Here is a 25,796-nt window from a genome sequence, read left to right as displayed (position 1 = left end):
CTCCTCTGCACCCTTTCTATGTTTCCACATCCTTCCCATAGTGAGGTGACGAGAACTGAGCACAGTACTCCAAGTGGGGTCTGACCAGGGTCCTATATAGCTGCAACATTACCTCTCGGCTCTTAAACTCAATCCCACAGTTGATGAAGGCCAATGCACCGTATGCCTCCTTAACCACAGAGTCAACCTGCACAGCAGTTTTCAAAGTCCTATGGACTCGGACCCCAAGATCCCGTTGGTCCACACTGCCAGGAGTCTTGCCATTAATGCTACATTCTGCCATTATATTTGAGCCACCAATGTGATCAGGTTTGGGCCCTTTTTCTTAGAAGGGATATGCTGAACCTGGAGAGGGTTCAAAAGAGGTTCACAAAAATGATTCCAGGATTGTCATAGGAAGAGCATTTGACGGCTCTGGGTCTGTATTCACTAGAATTCAGAAGAATGAGGAGAGACCCCTTTAAAGCCTATCAAATAGTGAAAGCCCTTGATAGAGTGGATGTGGAGAGGATGCTTCCTACGGTGGGAGAATCTGAGACCAGAGGGCACTGCCTCAGAAAAGAGGAGAGTCCTTTTAGAAGGGAGATGAGGAGGAACTTCTTTAGCTAGAGAGTGGTAAATCTGTGGAAATCTTTGCTACAGGAAGCTGTGGAGGCCGTCTTTATGTATATTTATAAGACATGGGAGCAGAATTAGGCCATCTGGCCCATCGAATCAACTCCGCCATTCAAAAATGGCTGATCCTTTTTTAAAAATCTCCTCCTCTACCCCAGTTGCTGGCCTTCTCCCTGTAACCTCTGATGCCATGTCCAATCAAGAACCTATCAATCTCTGCCTTAAGTACCCCCAACGACCTGGCCTCCACAGTTGCATGTGGCAACAAATTCCAGAAATTCACCACCCTTTGGCTAAAGAAATTTCTCCACAACTCTGTCTCGGCCTTTCAACATTCAAAAGGTTTCAATGAGATCTCCCCTCATCCTTCTGAATTCCAGTGAGTACAGACCCAGAGCCATCAAATGTTCCTCATATGATAACTCTTTCATTCCTGGAATCATCCTTGTGAACAGTCTCCAGACCCTCTCCAATGCAAACACATCTTTTCTCAGATGAGGGGCCCAAAACTGTTCATGATACTCAAGGTGAGGCCTCACCAGTGCCTTATAAAGCCTCAGCATCACATCCCTGCTCTTGTATTCTAGACCTCTTGAATTGAATGCTAACATGGCATTTGCCTTCCTCACCACTGACTCAACCTGCAAGTTAAAGACAAAGGTTGATAGAGTTTTGATTGGTCAGGGCATGAAGGGATACAGAGAGAAGTGAGGAGACTAGGGCTGAGAGGGAAACTGGATCAGCCGTGATGAAATGGCAGAGCAGACTCGATGGGCCAAATGGCCTACTTCTGTTCCAATATCTTATGGCTCTTTTGGAATTGCACAAGCAAGTAGTGTAGCTGTTAGCGTAATGCTTTGCAGTGCCAGTTTCACCAATCAGGGTTCGATTCCTGCCATTGTCTGTAGGGAGTTTAGTTAGAAAGGTGTACGGTTAGGGTTAGTAAGTTGTGCCAGTTGTGTTCAGCACGATCTTTGCTGATTTGGTTTGACAAAACTGAGGGACAACTTTTTTTTTTATCCTGAGCAACTGAGTGCAGGAGGAACTCAGCAAATCAGGCAGCATCTATGGAAATGAATAAATAGTCACTGTTTCGGGCCGAGAGCCTTACTCAGGACTGGATGGCAAGGGGAAAGTCACTAAAATAAAAAGGTGAGGGGAAGGGACATAGGATACCTAGAAAGTGACAGTAAAGCCAGGTGGGCAGGAAAAGGGCTAGAGAGGAAAGAATTTGATAGGAGAGGAGAGTGGACCATTGAAGAAAAGAAAGGAGGAGGTGATAAGCAGGAGATAGATAGATAGATAGATAGATAGATACTTTATTCATCCCCATCGGGAAATTCAACATTTTTTCCAATGTCCCATACACTTATTGTAGCAAAACTAATTACATACAATACTTAACTCAGTAAAAATATGATATGCATCTAAAATCACCCTCTCAAAAAGCATTAATAATAGCTTTTAAAAAGTTCTTAAGTAGTTTACTTAAATACATTGAGTCCTAACCCCGGCACTTTAACATATCTTACTCCTGGCGGTTGAATTGTAAAGCCGAATGGCATTGGGGAGTATTGATCTCTTCATCCTGTCTGAGGAGCATTGTATCGATAGCAACCTGTCGCTGAAACTGCTTCTCTGTCTCTGGATGGTGCTATGTAGAGGATGTTCAGGGTTTTCCATAATTGACCGTAGCCTACTCAGCGCCCTTCGCTCTGCTACCGATGTTATACTCTCCAGTACTTTGCCCACGACAGAGCCCGCCTTCCTTACCAGCTTATTAAGACGTGAGGCGTCCCTCTTCTTAATGCTTCCTCCCCAACACGCCACCACAAAGAAGAGGGCGCTCTCCACAACTGACCTATAGAACATCTTCAGCATCTCACTACAAACATTGAATGACGCCAACCTTCTAAGGAAGTACAGTCAACTCTGTGCCTTCCTGCACAAGGCATCTGTGTTGGCAGTCCAGTCTAGCTTCTCGTCTAACTGTACTCCCAGATACTTGTAGGTCTTAACCTGCTCCACACATTCTCCATTAATGATCACTGGCTCCATATGAGGCCTAGATCTCCTAAAGTCCACCACCATCTCCTTGGTCTTGGTGATATTGAGACGCAGGTAGTTTGAGTTGCACCATATCACAAAGTCCTGTATCAGTTTCCTATACTCTTCCTCCTGTCCATTCCTGACACACCCCACTATGGCCATGTCATCAGCGAACTTCTGCACATGGCAGGACTCCGAGTTATTTTGGAAGTCTGATGTGTACAGGGTGAACAGGACCAGAGAGAGCACGGTCCCCTGCGGCGCTCCTGTGCTGCTGACCACCGTGTCAGACCTACATACTCCCAACCGCATATACTGAGGTCTATCTGTCAAGTAGTCCACTATCCAATCCACCATGTGAGAGTCTACTCCCATCTCTGTTAGTTTGTGCCTTAAGATCTTGTGCTGGATTGTGTTAAAGGCACTAGGAATATAATCCTGGTAAGAAGAGGTATGTGGCCAGAATGGGGAATAGAATTAAAAACAATAATGGTATTTAAAAGGCACTTGGTCTGGTACATGGATAGGAAAGGTTTAGAGGTTTAAATACAGGAAATGGGACTAGCTTAGATGGGAATCTAAGCTGGCATGGGCCAGTTTGGCTGAGGGTCTGCTTCCCGGCTGTATGACCCTCTAAGACAGCAATGGTCATACCAAATGGCAGAGACAGCTTGAGGGAGAGGAGGACCTCTTCCTGCTCCTGATACATGTCCATTTGATCAGGGACTCTGCTGCATGTTTTGGAAACAGACTCAATCAGAGGGGTAGTTATAGAGGCAACTGGGGGACAACAGGCTGCACAGCTAGTGGGGAAAGGACTGCAATGAGGAGAATTTGGTGCGATTGTCAAGCCTGGTCTACCAAGAGCTAGCACAGACACGAAGGGCCAAAGGGCCTCCCACTGTAATTCCAGGATATGCTGCGTGACCGAGGTGCTCACCTGTATCTAGACAAATGTCTAGCAGCCTTCATCTGCAGGTGGCTCTGCAAGAAAATGTTCCTTTTGCTCAAGGATCTTCTGGATTCCAGCCTCTGTCCTTCTCCAAAGGGGCTTCGATCCCAGCTGGAAATCTATCCGTAGGACATATTCCAAGAAGGAGTCTAAGGTAGTGTGACTGCAAACCCTCTTCTTCCTTAAACTAATGGCAGTGGCATCAAACATCTCTCTGGACCTCAGCACTAACTCCTGAACCTCTTGGAAGACCTTACCTCTCCCACAACGAGCGTTGTCCTCACTTGGCTCACACGGTCTTTTGCTGGTTGTTCTAGAAGCAAAATGTTGCCAGTGTTTAACAATAGCCTTTTGTTCCTTTTATGAACTAAAGTAACTTCCTCTTACGTAACCTAATGTTCCTGCGCTAAAGGTCCCCAACCACCCACTTCCTATCACCAGCTCTGTCTTGAACTTTTTTGCTGTCTAAACTTCTGTACAACCATGTTGGAGAAATGTTGTTCCTTGGTGGGGAGCTGAGGATCTGAATGAAGTACATAGAACAGAGCAGCAATGGACAGGCCATTCACCTCAAGATTATATGCTGATCTTGATGCCCTGCCACCAACATATCCTCCTGTGTATCATCCATATCCCCACTTCCTGATTTCCACAGGGATCGCTCCCTACATGACTCCCTTGTCCATTTGTCCCTCCTCACAGATCTCCCTTCTGGCGCTTCGCCTTGCAAGTGGAACAAGCACTACTCCTGCCCCTACATCTCCTCCCTCACTACCATACAGGGCCCTAAACAGTCCTTCCAAGTGAGGTGACACTTCCCCTATGAGTCTGTTAGGGTTATCTACTGGATTCAGAGACCACTTCACTGAGTACTTATGCTCCGTTGTCCAGAAAAAGCAGGATCTCTCAGTGGTCACCATTTTAATTCCACTTCCCATTCCCATTCCGACATTTCGGTACATGGCCTCCTCTACTGCCATGATGAGGCCTCACTCAGGTTGGAGGAGTAACAGTTTATATTCCATCTGGGTAGCCTCCAACCTGATGGCATGAACGTCAATTTCTCAAACTTCCAGTCATGCCCCACCTCACCTTTCCCCATTCCCACTCTCACCTTATAACCTCCCTCTGGTGCTCCTCCCCCCTTTTCTTTCTTCCATGGCCTTCTATCCACTCCTATCAGATTCCCCCTTCACCAGCCCTCTATCTCTTTCACCAATCAAGTTCCCAGCTCTTTTCTCCAACCCCCATCCTTCCCGGTTTCACTTATCTCCTTGTGTTTCTTCCTTCCTTCCCTCCACTCCTCATCTTTTTTTTTATCTAGTCCTAATAAAGGGTCTTGGCTGGAAACATTGACTATACACTTTTCCATAAATGCTGCCTGGCCTGCTGAGTTCCTCCAGCATTTTGTGTGTGTTGCTCAGATCTCCAGCATCTGCAGATTTTCTCTTGTTTGTATCATCCATATCCCTCCATTCTCTGCATATTCATGTGTTTATTCAAGCTCCACCAAATTGCCTGCTTCTGCTAATACCTGTGGTAAACCATTCCAGGCACCTGACACTCTCTGCCTGTAAACTTCTTCCCTCTAACCTTGAAAACACGTGCTCTGGTGCTTGACACGTCTATCCTGGGAGTCTACCTCTCTGTGATACACTTCTTTCATGCTCCCTTCCCCCAGCCTCCAACACTCTCAGGAGAACAACACAAATTTGTCCAACCCTGAACTCCAGGCAGTAACCTGGTGAACCTATTCTGCCCCCTCTCCACGCTCTCCACATCCTTCCTGTTATGGGGTGACTGGAACTGCACACAATACTCCAAGTGTGGTTTGACTGAAGCTTTATATTTCTGGTAAGATGGCAGTGTGTTTGATTGCAGCAGCTTCTAAGGGGTCAACCACTATCCTTTTTAAAAGTAATTTTTTAATGATCACAAGAGCCTGCTGGACCTTAAGGAGTTAAAGTACTGCAGGTCAATTCCATCAGCGAGTTACTTGTTGGTGAAGAAGCTGCAGGAGTTGGACGGTGCGGATGATACCGCTGACTGCATCACAGAGGAGTCAATGAGCAACAGCAGTGGACAGTCTAGTGGTGGGTTGTTTTCCTTGTGATCGCAAGACCCCATTGGACGTTCACTCATTCATTGGCGAACTGCATAGCCTTGATCATTGTGAGGACTAGCCCTCAAGCCGAGATGCTGCCTGTTTACAGCCGCCCGGTATAGAGGCGTCGGAGTCGAAGCTCTCCGCCAGAGGCAGTGTGGCGCGGTGTCCAAGCTGGAGTCGGTGCTGCCTCCTAGTATTCGCTTGGCAGAAGTCAAGCCGTATTGTCTTTCACAGCAGACTGCTGCAAAATTCATGGACTCAGGGTCTTGGACTGTATTTTTTTGTGTGATTGTATTTTACTGCTATCTTTTATGTGCTAAAATACAGAAAGGTGTTGGAAAAAGGCCAGCAATACCATGAAGGACCCCACACACCCTGCTCATGGTCTGTTTGTCCCACTCCCATCAGGGAAGGTGCTATGCAGCATCAACACCTCCCTCAAGCCATCAGGCTCATCAACACCTCCACCAATTAACCCACACTATTTCCTCTACAACACTACATACCCACACCTAAGCACAGCTCCCTCAGGACTCTTCATCACCACCCCTGCAACGCACTGTCACTTTAAGAAACTCCACACCTCATACCTACACCGACACAGTCACTATCTTAATGTGTTTTCCATATGCCCTCCAGTTATCCAGAAGAATTCCTTTTGCCAAGAGTCACTTAAACTCTCTATCATTTTTCATCATTCACCTTATGTACAGATACTCCCACACCTAGACTCACTTTATGCACATACAATTAGTTCATGTAAATAAGTTAATCACACAGTCACACTCAAACATGTACATTGGGTTGTACAGGATTGCTTTTATATTTATATTTATTGTATTTTTCTACTTATTGTGTTTTTTATGCTGCACTCGATCCAAAGTAACAAAGGTTTCATTCCCCTTTACACTTGAAGAATGACAATAAACAATCTTGAATCTTGAAAGGAGAATCCTTAACACAATTTAAGATTAAAGTACTTGGTCGACAACGTTCCCTCTGAGGTGTGCACGTGTACACATCTTTTGCTGCTGGAGCACAAAGGAACTTAAACTGCACTCAAATGGTTGTTTGGTTGTTACCCTCTACCTCATCGGCGTATTCAGTATATTTCACGATCGTACTCAGTCACATTTCCTTTTCCAGTTTCTGAGGCTGACGGTGTTAACAACGTGGAGTTTGCGATGATTTGTCTGCAGATTTTAGAACTGGCTTATTTATATTGTTTTATTGAAGAAATTATTCCGTGCACACAAGTTGTTGTCACTGGGCAAAAAAAATTGCACAGCACAAGATTTTATTGCACACTGGTCATTACAAATTAGAGAACATTGGTGGTCATAACAATTTTTCATGATGGGGCATCAAAAACAAGAGGGTGCTGGTTCAAGGTGAGAGGAAGAAGTTTTAAATGGGATCAGAGAGGTAAATTTTTTACAAGGACAACAACTGATACCTGGAACATGCTGCCAGCGGAAGTGGTGAAAACAGCCACAATTATGATGCCTTCCATTTGTCTTATATTCAAAATCTCTGGAGGAACTCAGCAGGTCAGGCAGCATTAGGAAGATCTCGGCTGAAACATTTTCTGTTTATTCCTCTTCATAGATGCTTCCTGACCCGTCTAAGTTCTTCCAGCATTTTGTGTGTGTTACTGTCGACTTCCAGCATCTGTACAATCTCCTGTGTTTACATGTCCCTAGTGTAAATGTGCCTGGAGTACCAACCCGGCAGTGCATTCTATGCACTCACCACTCTCTGTGTAGAAAAAACTTTGCCCTGTCATACACCCCCACCCCCACCCCCCAAACTTTCCTCCCATTGTCTTAAAGTTATGCCCTTGTACAAGCCATTTCTGCTCTGGGAACAAATCTCTGGCTGTACACTCAATCTATGCTTTTCATCAACTCTATCAAGTCTCCTCCCATCTTCCTTTGCACTAGAGAGAAAAGCCCTAATTCGCACAGCCTTTCCTCATAAGACACGCTCTCTAATCCAGACAGCATCCTGGCAAATGTCCACTGCAGTCTTTCTAAAGCTTTCAGGTCCTTCCTATAATGAGGTGACCAGAACTGAACACAATACTGCAAGTGTGTTCTATCCTTTCATAAAGCTGCAACATTACCTTGAGGCTCTTGAACTCACTCCCCTGACAAATGAAGGCCACACACCGTACATCTTCTTAACAACCTTATCAACTGCCTTGGCAACTTTGAGGGATCTATGAATGTGATCCCTGCTGAACTGGGGATTCCCACCATTGGCCCCGTGTGTTGCCTTCAGATTCAACCTTCCAAAGTGAATCACTTCACACTTTTTAGGGTGAACTCCATCTGCCCTTTTCCAGCCCAGTTCTGCATCCTGTTAGTGTCCTGTTGTAACCTATGGCAACTTTCTACATGATCCACAACTTTCGACATGACCTCTCTATCATCTGCAAACTTACTAAACCACCCTTCATTTATAAAAACTACAGAGAGGAGGGGTTCCAGAATAGATCCTGGTGGAACATCACAGACCAGCAGGCAGAATATGTAGGTACAGACGGAGATGGAGGACCTTCATTGCTGCCCGGAATGATCGTGATGTAACGGGCAACCTATATCATCCATATAGGTTGAAAGCACAACAATGGTAAGGAAGAATATGTCCCAACAGTATTCTCTGCATATATTCAGAATGAAGTGTAATTTTAAAGTAAGAGCAAGGAATGTGAGATCAAGAATCAAGTGAGGCTTTGCACTTCAAATCTGCTGCACCACTGATTAAAATCATGCTGAAACTAGTCCTGTACTCCACTCTCCTATCCAATATGTAGATTAAAACTCAATTATTTTGGTCCTGGTATTTTCTAACACTCGTCTTCAACAGTACTGATTTCCTGAAATGATATGGATCTTCAGCCGACAGCTGCAAAAACAGTATGATATTAAACAAAAGATGATTCACCAGATAAAGTTGTTCATGGTACTGCAGGTTCAGTAACTGTAAAATGTTAGACTAATTCAAAGGAAGACACAGGAGTTTGAAATGTGAGTCTAACTTTAAGTTTAAACTTTAACTTTAACTTCATGTTTACTTTAAGCGAGGTGTGCACATATTCACATGGCAGTGTGGTAACATATGCAATATGTACGTTATTATATATACCCCCAAATTAATTATTTAAACAAACAAGGATGCTTAATCAAACAATACATATACAAAATTGCTGAAATATTACTGAAATGTAAAATACCCTGCTTAGCTGTAAACAACTCAACAGAGAATGCATCTCAACTATATACACAGTTTATTAAATAATACAATTACTTTATACAGACTTCCATAGCAGAGTAGATTTTAAATTGTCCCATTCAGGCCTAAAATGTAATCACTCTGGAGGATTTCTTATTCTTCTAGGAAAATGTCTTTCCTGATGGGAGATGGGGGATCACTCCGCTTGGCATGTGAAACATTCTTCGGTTCTGGGAACTCCTCCGTGGTGGTTGATTCTGAGACTGCAGGAAGTGGTTCTGACAGCTCTGGACACCTTCTCGTTTTCTCTCTCTGGATCTACTTACCTCCCTTTCTTTTTCACATTCCTTCACTTTCACACCATTCTCTTTCTCATTAACACTCTTTTCCTCCATCTCCTCCTTCCTTTTCCTTCTCGCTTGTGCATCTTGATCTTTGCTGGAGTATTCTCTTATTAATCTTCAGACCATAAGACATAGGAGCAGAATTAGGCCATTCAGCCCATTCTGCCTGTTCTGCCATTCCATCATGGCTGATCCCGGATCCCACTCAACCCCATACAGCTGCCTTCTCGCCATATCCTTTGATGCCCTGACCGATCAGGAAACTATTAATATCCGCCTGGAATATACCCACAGACTTGACTTCCACTGCAGTCTGTGGCAGAGCAATCCACAGATTCACCACTCTCAAGCTAAAAAAAATTCCTCCTTACCTCTGTTCTGGAGGTCACCCCTCAGTTTTGAGGCTGTGCCCTCTAATTATGGATACCCCCACCATAGGAATCCTTCTATTGCTCCCTTTACAATCTGATCTCTCCTCTTGGTTTTCTCATCCACAACATTATCTGATGAATCCTCTGCTTTTCTATCTCCTTTGACTCCTTTCTTTTAGCCTTCCATTCACCCAGCTGCGGCTTGGACTTCGCATCTACCTTTACCAGCAGCCTTACCAGCAGTTGAAATTCATGCATGCAGAGGGGATTCTGGGTCTTTATACTCACAAAATCCGAATACTTGCCTCTTTCCTGAAGCTCCTTGAACTCTCTTCTGGCTTAAAACCAAGCTACATTTTTCAAGTAACTGCCTTGCAGAAGCTTTCTCAGATATGTCGCCTATGTTGACTGATGGTTGGACCACTGCTTTAGTCACTTTCACAACTCCCCTGCACAGCATGGTCCTTCCTTGGCTCAATTTGCTTTCCATCCAGAGGCACAGAGTTCGGCACCAACTCCTATTTGTCTACTGTTGGGCAACATGGAGACAGTTTTGACCTCATCTGGTACTTTTCTTAATTTGCTTTCAGTCGGCCTCATTGCAGGGGATGTGGCATGCAAATGATGGATGGATCTCTAATCAAGTTGGATTTGTATCAGCCAATCACACCCCCAACAATACTGGTCCTTCAGTTTTTACTATATTTAAGCTCAATGTGGCTTATTGATGGTGTATTTCACTGTTACTGATGGGAGTTGGGGGTCTTCTCTTTTCTCCAGTGTAAGTTCTTAGTTGGATATCAGCAGGCTTCAGTTCAGTATCTCTGAAATTCTGTTCAAACACATTCTGTGGGATGACTGAAGCAGCCAACCTGGCCTCCAATTCCATTTTAACTAATTTGCCATTCACTCTGGTGTAAGCCATATTGCTTGTCCATTCTTAATTTTCACATTGTAAATGTCAAAGCTACACAGTCCTGGGTCACTCTCGTCAGTATCAGATTAGTGCTCTTTTTGAAACTACAACTTGCACTTTTATCTTTTTCTCTTCTCTGTGCAGTCCATTTATTTTTATTTGCCCAACATGCTCCATAAGACATAGGAGCAGATTCAGCCTATTGAGTCTGTTCTGCCATTCCATTACGGCTGATCCTGGATCCCACTCAACCTCAAATATACCCATGGACTTGATCTCCACCACAGTCTGCAGCAGAGCATTCCACTGAGTAACTACTCTCAAGCTAAAAAAATCCTCCTTACGTCTGTTCTCAAAGGTCACCCCTCAATTTTGAGGCTGTGCCCTCTAGTCCTGGATACCCCCACCACAGGAAACGTCTTCTCCACATCCACCCTATCTAGTCCTTTCAACATTTGGTAGGTTTCGATAAGATTCCCTTGCATTCTTTTGAATTCCAGTGAGTACAGGCCCAAATTTGCCAAACGCTCCTCATATTTTAACCTCTTCCTTCTCAGAATCATCCTTGTGAACCTCCTCTCGACTCCCTCCAATGACAACACATCCTTTCTGAGATATGGGGCCCAAAACTGTTGACAATAATCCAGGTGTGGTTGACCAGTGTCTTATAAAGGGTCAACATTATCTTTCATGCTTTTAGTATGTGTCCTACTTTGTTGGATTTCCTGCAAGTTTTGCCTTTAAATTTACTTTTGTTTGGTATACATAAGCCCCTGCCACAACGGTAATACAATTTGCTTGGCCAGACCAGTTACTGTATAGACAATGGACTTTCATTCTTGATAGCAACTCAATGGCGTCTCTGTCTGTGGTTACCATTGAGACAGCAATTTCCCCTGCTGTTTTAAGTGTAAGCTGTGCTTCAGTTTGGGGCCATTTTTGAATACGCCCTTGTAAGATTCCACAAACTAGACAATCTCTTAGTGCTTCACTAAGCTCATTATCGAACAGACAATGCACAGACAATGTCTTTAATTCAGCCACATATAATAAAATGGACTCCTTTTTGATTCCACTTCTGAAACCTAAAGAATTCTGCAATCAACAACGGCTTTAGTTCTAAGTGTTCCTCTATCACTTTTACAATAGCAGCAAAGATCATTTCTGCAGGCCTGATTGAGTCAAACTTCAAAGCCAACTGTATTGCCTAACAAAATTGGCACTTGCTTCGCATTAGCTATTTCATTTGCTTCAAAATACTGTTTCAATAGCTCAGCTTACATGAGCCAACTACCTGTTGTGTAATCAAATTCATCAAGTTTTCCAGTGTAGTGGGTACCACTTCTGCTTTTTTTTAATGATTATCACTCACTCTTTACAAACGCATGAATTCTTCCGTTTTTTAAAATCTTTTGTTTTAAACTCAGCCATGCCTTCCCTCTGAAGAATATGAGCTGTGCTGCTTTTATAACTCGACCATCTGCATAGCTGGGCTGCCTTATTTACGTAATGTTCTTCGCTGCATTTGTTTTAGTTCAAAGGTCCCATTAAACAAATCAGTAGCCATGTCGGGTTTGTTTTCAAAATACCTCATTGCCAATGTTATATCTTGTAACCTCAAAACATCAGACTAATTCAAAGGACGATATGGGGGGTCCAAAATGTGAGTCTAACTTCGGGTTTACTTTAAACGTGGTAAGCACGTACCACGTGGTAGCGTGATGATGTGTGCAACATATGTGTTTTCAACTCATTATAACCTGTAAGTCATTATTTAAAGAAATACGAATGATTAATCAAAGTATATACACACACACACACACACACACACACACACACAAGATTACTCAAATATTATTGAAATATTAAATACACACCAATTATGTTTGTCAATTTTTTGTAAATCCTTATTTTTTAATAAAAAGTGATGGAAAATTACACGAAGCCTAGATGATGTAGATAGTCAGAATCTGTTTCCCAGGGTGAGAGAGTCAAATAGCAGAGGGAAAAGCTTCATGGTGAGAAGAGGAATACTTAAAGAAAATTAAGAGGCAAATTTGTTTACACAGAGTTCAAAGTCCAAATGATCAAAGTATGCATAGGTCACCAAATGCTACCCTGAGATTCATGTTCTTGCAAACATTCACAGCAGAACAAAGAAGTGCAATAGAATCAATGAAAAACTACACACAAAACTGACAAGCAACCAATGTGCAAAAGAGATGAAATATAAAAAGAAACTAGTAATTATCATAACGATAATAATAACAATGAAAAGAAAAAAAAACAGAAAACAATCCAGCACATTACAGGATCCTGTGGCAGTTTAACTCAATCTGATTACTTACACAGGCACAATCAAGTGGCAAACGTCATCCACCAAAATCTTGCTTTAAAATACAAACTTGTAAAAGAAATCATACCTTACTATAAATACAAGCCTGATCTAGTTTTAGAATCAGAATACCACAAATTATATTCTGACCGATCAGTTATTACAGATAGTACAATTCATAATAACCATACAGATAGAGCATAAACCAGTAAGGACAACATAGAAATCTACATCACATTACAGGCCCTTCAGCCCACAATGTTATGCCAACCAGATAACTTCCTCTAGAAGCTGCCTAGAATTTCCCTACCACATAGCCCTCTATTTTCTAATCTCTCAGAGTCTTTATCGAAGAGCCTTTTAAAAGACACTATTGTATCTGCCTCCACCACTGTCTCTGGCAGTGCATTCCATGCACCACCACTCTGTGCGGAAGAACTTGCCCCTGATGTCCCCTCTGTACCTACTTCCAAGCACCTTAAAACTATGCCCCCTCATGTTGGCCATTTCAGCCCTGGGGAAAAAAACCTCTGGGTATTCACACAATCAATGCCTCTCATCATCTTATACACATTTTTAATAGAAGTTGCCATTCCAAACACACATAACTTACAGAAAGCAATAAGCAAAAAACACCAGAGTTATGTTGAATTAAAAGAGGAAATTTAAAGACTTTGGAACATGAACAGGGTACATACATTGTCCTGATGGTAATATCTGCAAATGGTACCATGCCAAAGGCACTACACAATAGCTTTAAACAATTCGGCCTACACAGCAATCTCCAGAAAGCCACAATACTAAGCACCATGAGAACAGTCTGAAAGCTCTTAGCAAATGATCATGCTTAGCCTTGCCTGTATCTCAGGTTTTACCAGCTTGAGCTGAGAAAAAATAGAAGTAATACTGGAATAGATAAGTAAATAAATAATGCTGAGAACATGAGTTGTAAAGTCCTTAAACGTGAGTCTACAGGCTGTGGAATCAGTTCAGTGTTGAGGTGAGTGATTTCAGAGGCCTGATGGTCGTAGGGTGATAACTGTTCCTGAACCTGGTGGTATGGAATCTAAGGTATGGCACCTCCTTTATGAGTGGCACATGCCACGAATGTGCTGCCGTGGGTGGTGGTGGTGGTGAAAGCAAATAAAATGGCAACATTTAGGAGGCACCCGGACTGACGCAAACAGATTTACAAAGCAAGCTCTTTTCACACTAAGCGTGTTAGGTGGCTGGAACTTGCTGACGTGGGAGGTGGTTAACATTCCCTCTCATTTGTGATAACCAGTGTGCACAAAAATCTTGTGCTGTGTGATGTTTTACCCAGTGGCAACAACTGGTGCGCACTGAATTTTGTATGTAGAGGCATTCATTTTAACAGCTAGCAAAATATTGTCAATAAGAACTTTGATCTCTTCTGGGTTTGATCGTTTTCTCTCTCATTCATCTGCACTCTCACAAAGCATACGCAGCAGGCCTCCAACTGGTAATGAAGGATTTTCTTGCCAGAGCTTTTACACACCGTCCATATGTGACTGACTTGCTAAATAATGCTTTGAAAAGTCAAGTTTCCGAATATCACTCCACTTCTTCCCACTTGCAAATTCTCCAGCAACTTTTGCATTGTGACTATACACGCAGGTAACAACTTTCTGTACTGTACATAAATATTTCTCATAGCTGTATGTTCCTGACCTCATGAGCTTTCAGTGCAGCCATTTCTACTGTCTCATTAAGCCATTTCACTTTAAATAAGTTGGCATTTCTTTTGCACTTCACGCTCTTTGCTTCACTGGAATTTGACATAGAGAAACAATAATTTCTTCAATAAAAACAATGTAAGTCCACCAGTTCTAAAATCTGCAGACAAATAATTGCATATTCCACGTTGTCAGCATCAGAAACAGTAAAAGGAAATGTGATTGTGTACAATCATGAAATATACTTAACATGCCAACGAGGTAGAGGGTGATGAACTTTTGTGCGCAGTTTTAATTGCTTTGTGTGCTAGTAGCAAAAGCACACACCTGAGAGGGAACCTTGGAGGGGGCGGCAGCAGATATAATAGCAAGGAATAATACGAGTGGCATTGAGACTGGGAGGGACTTGAACAAACAATGAAGGGATGTGGGACCATGTGCAAATACATGGGATCAGTTTAATTTGGCAGCATGGCTGGCATAGGCATTGTGGGCTGTAATTCCTGCTCTTGCACCTTGCTGTTCGATGTTCTAAAGTGGTTTAACTATCTGATGGGAGGGCAGTGGACAAATTGAAAGAGAGCGTCACTGTACAAAGCAATGCTTGTTTCAAAGTTCAAAGTAAATTTATTATAAAAGTACATCTGTCACCGTATACTGCCCTGAGATTCATTTCTTTTCACAGTAGAATGAAGAAATACAACAGAATCAATGAAAAACTACAAACAAAGACTGACAAGCAACCAATGTGATAAACTGTGCAAATGCATGGATGGGATGGCTATGGGCCAGAGCAACATACATAAACTGCTGGGGGAACTCAGCAGGTCAGGCAGCATCTATGGAAATGAATAAACAGTTGATGTTTCAGGACTAGAAAGGAAGGGGAAAGATGCCAGAATAGAAAGGTGGAGGGGAAGGAGGTTAGCTAGAAGGTGATAGGTGAATCCAGGTGGGTTAGAAAGATAATGGGCTGGTGAAGAAGGAATCTGATAGGAGAGGAGAGCGAACCATGGGAGAAAGGGAAGGAGGGGTGATAGGCAGGTGAGAAGAGGTAAGAGGCCAGACAGCATGTGTTTTAGAGTCCTTGAAAGTGAATCCATAGATTGCTATATGCTGTAGCAGCTTTACAGAGACACAAGAATGCTGCAATCAAGCACAAAACACAAGCGTTGGAAGAACTCAATGGGTCAGGCAGCATCTGTGGAAGGTAATCCACAGTCCATTTCCCTCCACGGATGCTTCCTGACTTGTTGAATAATTGATAGACATGGTATTAATGAGCATTTGTCTGCTTACAAGTTTGCAGTGACCACAGCACAGTGTAGCAAACAGAGGGCTGGGATGGGGAATGCCAAGAGAGGCTGCCAAGGCGAAGGTGGAGGGAATGACTTCAAAATTGGAACCAAGCTCTGCATGGAAAGGGGAATGTTGAGCTCTCACCCAGAGAACTGAAGGCAGGACTGGTAGGATGAAGGGATTGACTGTCACAGAGTCATTTATGGTGGAAACGAGCCCTTCAGCCCATCGAGTCTGCACTAACCATCAACCACCTATTTGTCGTTCTCCAGCAGGAATCCGTTCCTTTTTTTATTCCTGATTTGTCTGTTCACAGACATCCTGGGGAAATTTAAAAGTGGCCAATTAACCCACTGACCCGCCTGTCTTTGGGATACGGCAGGAAAGCAGAGCACCTGGTGGAGCCCACACGGTTACACGGAGAACGGGCAAACTCCAGCACAGAGAGGCTGAGGTGGGTATCGAAGGTGAGTGTCTGGAGCTAACAGTCAGTGGCTCTATTAACTGCACCACCATGTTACTTAGCTGTTCCTGCTCCCAGTTTCAACCTTTTAGAATAAAGAACAGCAAATAAAGATTGGGTTCTTCAGCCCATGATGCTGTTCTGACTTTTAAAGGCCATGATCAACCTAACCCTTGTCTCCTACACAGCCCATAAACCGTCATTTCTCTTTCTTCCATGTGCCTATCTCAGAGTCCCTGGTGTATCACCACCACCCCCTGCAGTGTGCTTCAGGCATCCACCTATGGGCCATCACCCTCCTCTGGGTCTCCCTCCTCCTTCCCTTTCTTCCATGGCCCACTGTCCTCTCCTATTTCTTCCTTAGAAGGTTGACGTCATTCAATGTCTGTAGTGAGATGCTGAAGATGTTCTATAGGTCAGTTGTGGAGAGCGCCCTCTTCTTTGTGGTGGCGTGTTGGGGAGGAAGCATTAAGAAGAGGGACGCCTCACGTCTTAATAAGCTGGTAAGGAAGGCGGGCTCTGTCGTGGGCAAAGTACTGGAGAGTTTAACATCGGTAGCTGAGCGAAGGGCGCTGAGTAGGCTACGGTCAATTATGGAAAACTCTGAACATCCTCTACATAGCACCATCCAGAGACAGAGAAGCAGTTTCAGCGACAGGTTACTATCGATGCAATGCTCCTCAGACAGGATGAAGAGGTCAATACTCCCCAATGCCATTAGGCTTTACAATTCAACCGCCAGGACTTAAGAACTTTTTAAAAGCTATTATTAATGCTTTTTGAGATAGTGATTTAGATGCATATCATATTTTTTTACTGAGTTAAGTATTATATGTTATTAGTTTTGCTACATCAAGTGTATGGGACATTGGAAAAAAGTTGAATTTCCCCATGGGGATGAATAAAGTATCTATCTATCTATCTATCTATTAGATTCCATCTTCTGCCCTTCCAGCTATCCCCTACTAACTTCTTAATTCCATCCTCCCTCCCCCTCTTACCTATGATACCTCCCCTTCCCCCTCACCAGGCTTCACCTATCGCTTTCTAACATGCCCCTTCCTTCCCCCCCCCTGCTTCTTATTTGGCTTCTGCCCCCTTCATTCCCAGTCCTGATGAAGGGCTTCAGCACCAAACATTGATTCTTTCTTTTCTCCGACGAGCGTTGCCAGTCCAGCACAAGCCCAAGGAGCAGCTTTTCCAGGAGTGGTAGACTCGGCCAGTTCTATCACAGGGACCGCCACTGAGGGGATGTCCATCAGCAGGGACCCCCACCATCTGGGCCGTACCCTCTTCTCAAAGAGCTGCCACCAGGCAGGTGGTACATGAAGTTGAAGACTCACACCTCACGGTTTAACAACAGCTTCTTTGTCATTGGCATCAGCTTCCTGAACCCACTTGGAAATCCCTAAAAATACCTTGGGCTCTATTTTCCTTTTCTCTCCCTTAACTTGCATTCTGTTTATTTTGCATGCGTAAGCAATGTGTAATTTATGCTCATCTATTATCTTTATGTTTTATTCCAAGATACAGCATGGTAACCGGCCCAATGAGCCTCCACCTATTTGACCAATTAACCCACTAACCCATACATCCTTGGAATGTGGGAAGAAACCAGGGCACTGGGAGGAAACCCACACATCACGGGGAGATCATCGTAATTCCTGACTGACAGCGATGGGATTGAACCCCAGTCACCGGCATTGTAACTGTGTTACACCAACCGCCACTCTACCATGCCCATTTTAGTTTATGTTGAGTTTGATGCTAACTTTTGTCTTGTAATATGCTGCACATTTGCTGCAGAAAGATAGTTTTTGTGGTTTGTATCCCACATGCTGACGTCTTTAGCAACATACTATTGAACAGAATAGTAAACGGGGTGGTGGGATCGGCTGGGGTGGAAGGATGCAGAGGGGTACACGTGCATTGCTCCCTCTCTCACCCCCACGCTTCCACTGCAGAAAATCAGAACATAAAGGATCAACAAAGAAAGCAACTTTGAGTGATTTCTTCAAAACAGGCCTGAAGATGTTCGGCCAAGGGGAATGATCACACTCTCTGCATTTAACCTGTGGACTGGGGGCACTCTATCCCCTGCAAGTTGAGTGCAATGACCCTTCAAACTAGTGAATTGGTCTATTGTTGTCACATGTACCAAGATACAGTGAAAAGCTTGTCTTGCTTAGAGTCCATACAGATCAATTTGTTACTCAGACCATTGAGGTAAAACAATAAGAGTACAGGAGAAAGTCTAGTAGTTTCCGAGAAAGTGCAGTGCAGGACTTCTCCATGGATTGTCACCTTGTCGTGGTGGAGAAGCTTGTTTGGTCCTGAGATCCCAAGAGTGATGCCACCTGGGGCTATGCTCCTGGTAGGGTCACCCATGGAGGTAAGGTCGAGGGTGAGGTCCCTGACAAAGAACAATGCTACTAAGACCTCAACGGTGGAACAGGTGGACAAAGTTACTTTGAACTCAACGGCCATCCTATTGAAACAGTGAAACATTCAATTGTCTCTTAATAGTTGGGTAAAAGCTGCCCTTGAGCCTGGTGGTATGTGCTACCATCAAAGGAGCGGTGGGGGGGGGGGGGGGGGTACAGAAGCCTGAAGACACATGCTTAGCAGTTTAGGAACAGCTTGAGGATGGGGCGGGAGAGGTTCCGGAGGATTGGAGGGTTGCAGATGTTGTTTCCTTATTCAAGAAAGGGAGTAGAGATAGCCCAGGAAATTATAGACCAGTGAGTCTTACTTCAGTGATTGGTAAGTTGATGGAGAAGATCATGAGAGGCAGGATTTATGAACATTTGGAGAGGCATAATAGGACTAGGAATAGTCAGCATGGCATTCTCAAAAGCAGGTGATCCAGAACTGGCTTGCCCACAGAAGGCAAAGAGTGGTTGTAGATGGGTCATATTCTGCATGGAGGCTGGTGACCAGTGGTGTGCCTCAGGGATCTGTTCTGGGACCCTTACTCTTCATGATTTTTGTAAATGACCTGGATGAGGAAGTGGAGGGATGGATTAGTAAAGTTGCTAATGACACAAAGGTTGAGGGTGTTGTGGATAGTGTGGAGGGCTGTCAGAGGGTACAACGGGACATTGATATGATGCAAAACGGGGCTGAGAAGTGGCAGATGGAGTTCAACCCAGATAAGTGTGAGGTGGCGCACTTTGGTAGGTCAAATATGTTGGCAGAATATAGTATTATTGGTAAGACTCTTGGCAGTGTGGAGGATCAGAGGGATCTTGGGGTCCAAGTCCATAGGACACGCAAAGTTGCTACGCAGGTTATCTCTGTGGTTAAGAAGGCATACGGTGCATTGGCATTCATCAATCGTGGGATTAAGTTTAAGAGCCAAGAGGTAATGTTGCAGCTATATAGGACTCTGGTCAGATCCCACTTGGAGTACTGTGCTCAGTTCTGGTTGCGTCACTACGGGAAGGATGTGAAAACTATAGCAAGGGTACAGAGGAGGTTTACAAGGATGTTGTCAGGATTGGGGAGCATGCCTTATGAGAATAGGTTGATTGAACTCAGCCTTTTCTCCTTGGAGCGAAGGATGATGAGAGGTGACCTGATAGAGGTGTACAAGGTAATGAGAGGCATTGATCATGTGGATAGTCAGAGTCTTTTCCCCCAGGGCTGATTTGGCTAGCACTAGAGGGCATAGTGATAAGGTGCTTGGAAGTAGGTATGGAGGAAATGTCAGGGGTAAGTTTTTTTACGCAGAGAGTGGTGAGTCCGTGGAATGGGCTGCCAGCGGCGGCGGTGAAGGTGGAAACGATAGGGTCTTTTAAAAGACTCCTGGATGGCTACATGGAGGTTAGAAAAATAGAGGGCGATGAGTAAAGCCTAAGGTAGGGACATGTTCGGCACAGCTTTGTGGGCTGAAGGGCCTGTATTGTGCTGTAGGCTTTCTATGCTTCTAGCTTCTCCTCCTCTACCATCAGATTTCTGAATGAACAATGAACCCATGGACATTAACTTAGTATTTTTCCCTCTCTTTTTGCACTACTTATTTCATTTGTTTGATATATATCTATGTCCCTATATATATGTGTGTGTGTGTATATATATAGTATACCTTGCAGTAATTTATATACATATATAAATTTATACTAATTTATTGTTTTTGTTATCATGGATTGCACTGTACCGCTGCTGCAAAACAACAAATTTCCTGATGTATGCCAGGGATATTAAACCTGATTCTGCTGTCAGGGTTCAGTCTCTTCTGCCCGATGAGAGAGGGGAAGAGGGAGCAGAGAGAATGTCCAGGGACTGTGGGTCAGGATCTTTGACTGTGCTGGCTACTGAAGCAGCAGACAGACAGCGTCCACAGAGGGGAGGCTGGTTCTGGTGATGTGCTGAGCTGTGTCCACGATGTTCTGCAGTTTCTTGCGGTCACGTGCAGAGCAGTTACCGTACCAAGCCATGATAGAATCCTTTCCATGGAGTATCAACACAATGTGGTGAGGGTCAACAGGGACACATCTCATCCTCCGTCGCTTCAAGGAGAAAAGGCCGAGTTCACTCAACCTGTTTTCATAAAGCATGCTCCCCAATCCAGGCAACATCCTTGTAAATCTCCTCTGCATCCTTTCTATAGTTTCCACATCCTTCTTGTCGAGAGGCAAGCAGAACTGAGCACAGAACTCCAAGTGGGATCTGACCAGGGTCCTATATAGCTGCAAAATTATCTCTTGGCTCCTAAATTCAATTCTACAATTGATGCTTCCTGTAAATCCGTTTGAGTCCTGTAGAGCAACCCCTGTGACAATGAGCTCCACATTCCCACTATTGACCCGATAAAGGGTTTCCTGCTGTAACAAACAACAGAAAATCTGCAGATGCTGGAAATCCAAGCAACACATGCAAAATGCTGGAGGAACTCAGCAGGCCAGGCAGCATCTAGGAAAAGAGTACAGTCAATGTTTTGGGCCGAAACCCTTCGGCAGGACTGAGTTGCTCCTGCATTTCCTTCCATACGACTTTATACTTGTAGTTTATATTTTCTACACATAGTCCTTATTTTTAAACTTGGTCTTAATGTGATAAACTTCCTTCATTAATCTTTAAAGAACAGAGTGAACTGTCCTGGTCATTCTGGAGATGTACTTTGTGTTCTGGGCAAATCCTATTGTAATTACCACTAACCTCCGCAGATGAAATGACTAGCGTATGAGGAGAGATTAATGCCTGTGCCGGGACTCATAGTGCATGACACAGAAGAGTACGGCATGGGAACAAGCGCTTTGGGCCCACAGCTTTGAGCCAAACTAATTAAACATCTAACCAAACTCATCCTTTCTGTCTAGATCATGAAGATATCCCTCTGTTAGGGTGTTTTTTTGGGATTAGCACATATAGCAAATAACTTCAGCAACTGACTTCAACAACTAATCTTCAAATATGAATATGGGCTGTAGATTAAATTTAAAATGCAGCTCTGAACAGTGGGTTCCTAAAAATTCTGAGGCATACATAGGGAATTGGAAGATCAGGTGAGGAAGGAGGTGCAAAGGCTGTGTGTAGTTGAAAGGAAGCATTGTGGATGCATTGTTAATATGGAATTGTCGTTTGATTTTTAGCATATAAAATATCATGTAGTGTTGGGTCAAGCAGGCCTTTTTCCTCCGAAAGGGGTCTCAATACAATGCCTGGTCAGTCTCATTTCGTTGAATAAAACGGCTGCTTCATATCTAGCAGTACTTCTCTCCGGTGACTCTATTCACACGGCAACACCCTCCATTCTCAGTGTCTACCTGAGAACATGGATGGAGATCGGAATGATAAGAGCATATAGATAAAGGTCTGTCTGGGTAGACTGGATGTGGAGAAAATGTTTCCACTAGTCGGAGAGTGTGAAATCTTAGGGCACAGCCTCCAAATAAAGGAACATCCCTTTAGCACAAGAACATAAGAACATAGGAGCATAGGGTCGGCCATCTGGCTCGTCGAGCCTGCTCCTCCATTCAATAAGATCATGGCTGGTCTGACCATGGACTCATCTCCACCTACCTGCCTTTTCCCCATAACCCTTAATTCCCCTACTATGCAAAATCTATCCAACCTTGTCTGAAATATATTTACTGAGGTAGCCTCCACTGCTTCATTGGGTAGAGAATTCCACAGATTCACCAGTCTCTGACTGGGGGGGGGGGTAATCAGTGCCTTGCTGGGGGGGTGATCGTTGCCTTGCTGGGGGGGGGATGATCATTTCCTTGCTGGGGGGGTGATCATTGCCTTGCTGGGGGGGTGATCATTGCCTTGCTGGGAGGGGGGGTGATCGTTGCCTTGCTGGGGGAGTGATCATTGCCTTGCTGGGGGGGTGATTGTTGCCTTGCTGGGGGGGGGTGATCATTGCCTTGCTGGGAGGGGGGTGATTGTTGCCTTGCTGGGGGGGTGATCATTGCCTTGCTGGGAGGGGGGTGATTGTTGTCTTGCTGGGAGGGGGAGTGATTGTTGCCTTGCTGGGAGGGTGGTGATCATTGCCTTGCTGGGGGAGTGATCGTTGCCTTGCTGGGGGGGGGGTGATCATTGCCTTGCTGGGAGGAGGGGTGATCATTGCCTTGCTGGGAGGGGGGTGATCGATGCCTTGCTGAGGGGGGATGATCATTGCCTTGCTGGGAGGAGGGGTGATCATTGCCTTGCTGGGAGGAGGGGTGATCATTGTCTTGCTGGGAGGGGGGTGATCATTGCCTTGCTGGGAGGGGGGGATCGTTGCCTTGCTGGGAGGGGGGTGATCATTGCCTTGCTGGGAGGGAGGTGATCGTTGCCTTGCTGGGAGGGGGAGTGATCATTGCCTTGCTGGGAGGGGGGTGATCATTGCCTTGCTGGGAGGGAGGTGATCATTGCCTTGCTGGGGGGGGTGATCATTGCCTTGCTGGGAGGGAGGTGATCGTTGCCTTGCTGGGAGGGGGAGTGATCGTTGCCTTGCTGGGAGGGGGGTGATCATTGCCTTGCTGGGAGGGGGGTGATCATTGCCTTGCTGGGGGAGTGATCGTTGCCTTGCTGGGAGGGAGGTGATCATTGCCTTGCTGGGAGGGGGAGTGATCGTTGCCTTGCTGGGAGGGGGGTGATCATTGCCTTGCTGGGAGGGGGGGTGATCATTGCCTTGCTGGGAGGAGGGGTGATCATTGTCTTGCTGGGAGGGGGGGTGATCATTGCCTTGCTGGGAGGGGGAGTGATCATTGTCTTGCTGGGAGGGGGAGTGATCATTTCCTTGCTGGGGGGGTGATCATTGCCTTGCTGGGGGGGTGATCATTGCCTTGCTGGGAGGGGGGGTGATCGTTGCCTTGCTGGGGGAGTGATCATTGCCTTGCTGGGGGGGGTGATTGTTGCCTTGCTGGGGGGGGGGGTGATCATTGCCTTGCTGGGAGGGGGGTGATTGTTGCCTTGCTGGGGGGGTGATCATTGCCTTGCTGGGAGGGGGGTGATTGTTGTCTTGCTGGGAGGGGGAGTGATTGTTGCCTTGCTGGGAGGGTGGTGATCATTGCCTTGCTGGGGGAGTGATCGTTGCCTTGCTGGGGGGGGGGTGATCATTGCCTTGCTGGGAGGAGGGGTGATCATTGCCTTGCTGGGAGGGGGGTGATCGATGCCTTGCTGAGGGGGGATGATCATTGCCTTGCTGGGAGGAGGGGTGATCATTGCCTTGCTGGGAGGAGGGGTGATCATTGTCTTGCTGGGAGGGGGGGTGATCATTGCCTTGCTGGGAGGGGGGGATCGTTGCCTTGCTGGGAGGGGGGTGATCATTGCCTTGCTGGGAGGGAGGTGATCGTTGCCTTGCTGGGAGGGGGAGTGATCGTTGCCTTGCTGGGAGGGGGGTGATCATTGCCTTGCTGGGAGGGGGGTGATCATTGCCTTGCTGGGAGGGAGGTGATCATTGCCTTGCTGGGGGGGGGTGATCATTGCCTTGCTGGGAGGGAGGTGATCGTTGCCTTGCTGGGAGGGGGAGTGATCGTTGCCTTGCTGGGAGGGGGGTGATCATTGCCTTGCTGGGAGGGGGGTGATCATTGCCTTGCTGGGGGAGTGATCGTTGCCTTGCTGGGAGGGAGGTGATCATTGCCTTGCTGGGAGGGGGAGTGATCGTTGCCTTGCTGGGAGGGGGGTGATCATTGCCTTGCTGGGAGGGGGGGTGATCATTGCCTTGCTGGGAGGAGGGGTGATCATTGTCTTGCTGGGAGGGGGGGTGATCATTGCCTTGCTGGGAGGGGGAGTGATCATTGTCTTGCTGGGAGGGGGAGTGATCGTTGCCTTGCTGGGGGGGGGGGTGATCATTGCCTTGCTGGGAGGGAGGTGATCATTGCCTTGCTGGGAGGGGGGGTGATCATTGCCTTGCTGGGAGGGGGGTGATCATTGCCTTGCTGGGAGGGTGATCATTACCTTGCTGGGAGGGAGGTGATCATTGCCTTGCTGGGAGGGAGGTAATCATTGCCTTGCTGGGAGGAGGGGTGATCATTGTCTTGCTGGGAGGGGGGGTGATCATTGCCTTGCTGGGAGGGAGGTGATCATTGCCTTGCTGGGAGGGAGGTGATCATTGCCTTGCTGGGAGGGGGGTGATCATTGCCTTGCTGGGAGGAGGGGTGATCATTGTCTTGCTGGGAGGAGAGGTGATCATTGCCTTGCTGGGAGGAGGGGTGATCATTGTCTTGCTGGGAGGGAGGTGATCATTGCCTTGCTGGGGGGGGTGATCATTGTCTTGCTGGGAGGAGGGGGTGATCATTGTCTTGCTGGGAGGAGGGGTGATCATTGTCTTGCTGGGAGGGAGGTGATCATTGCCTTGCTTGGGGGGGGTGATCATTGCCTTGCTGGGAGGGAGGTGATCATTGCCTTGCTGGGGGGTGGTGATCATTGCCTTGCTGGGAGGAGGGGTGATCATTGTCTTGCTGGGGGGGTGATCATTGCCTTGCTGGGAGGGGGTGATCATTGCCTTGCTGGGAGGAGGGGTGATCATTGCCTTGCTGGGGGGGTGATCATTGCCTTGCTGGGAGGGAGGTGATCATTGCCTTGCTGGGGGGGGTGATCATTGCCTTGCTGGGAGGAGGGGTGATCATTGTCTTGCTGGGAGGAGGGGTGATCATTGCCTTGCTGGGGGGGGGGGGTGATCATTGCCTTGCTGGGGGGGGGTGATCATTGCCTTGCTGGGAGGAGGGGTGATCATTGCCTTGCTGGGGGGGGGTGATCATTGCCTTGCTGGGGGGGGTGATCATTGTCTTGCTGGGAGGGAGGTGATCATTGCCTTGCTGGGAGGAGGGGTGATCATTGCCTTGCTGGGAGGAGGGGTGATCATTGCCTTGCTGGGAGGGAGGTGATCATTGCCTTGCTGGGGGGGGTGATCATTGCCTTGCTGGGAGGAGGGGTGATCATTGCCTTGCTGGGAGGGAGGTGATCATTGCCTTGCTGGGA

The 25,796-nt window shown here is 45.9% G+C and overlaps 1 protein-coding gene across 5 annotated transcripts in view; it reads right to left on the bottom strand.

The window, feature by feature from the left end:
- LOC140737985 (torsin-4A-like) overlaps positions 1-25,796 on the bottom strand; it is a 51,805-nt gene that overhangs the window by 4,524 nt on the left and 21,485 nt on the right. The window contains exon 2 of one of the 5 annotated variants that reach the window (XM_073064942.1): positions 3,874-3,929. The exons of 2 other annotated variants lie outside the window; for them this stretch is intronic. Coding sequence is in view for 1 of the 3 variants with exons in the window: in XM_073064924.1 (XP_072921025.1) it covers positions 3,605-3,636 (32 nt within the window). In the remaining 2 variants the exon portion in view is untranslated. 2 more of the 5 variants (XM_073064933.1, XM_073064924.1) reach the window with 2 other exon arrangements.

The sequence above is a fragment of the Hemitrygon akajei genome, chromosome 2 (assembly GCF_048418815.1).
Source record: "Hemitrygon akajei chromosome 2, sHemAka1.3, whole genome shotgun sequence".
Lineage (NCBI taxonomy): Eukaryota > Metazoa > Chordata > Chondrichthyes > Myliobatiformes > Dasyatidae > Hemitrygon > Hemitrygon akajei.
This window is presented reverse-complemented; position numbering and strand designations above follow the sequence as displayed.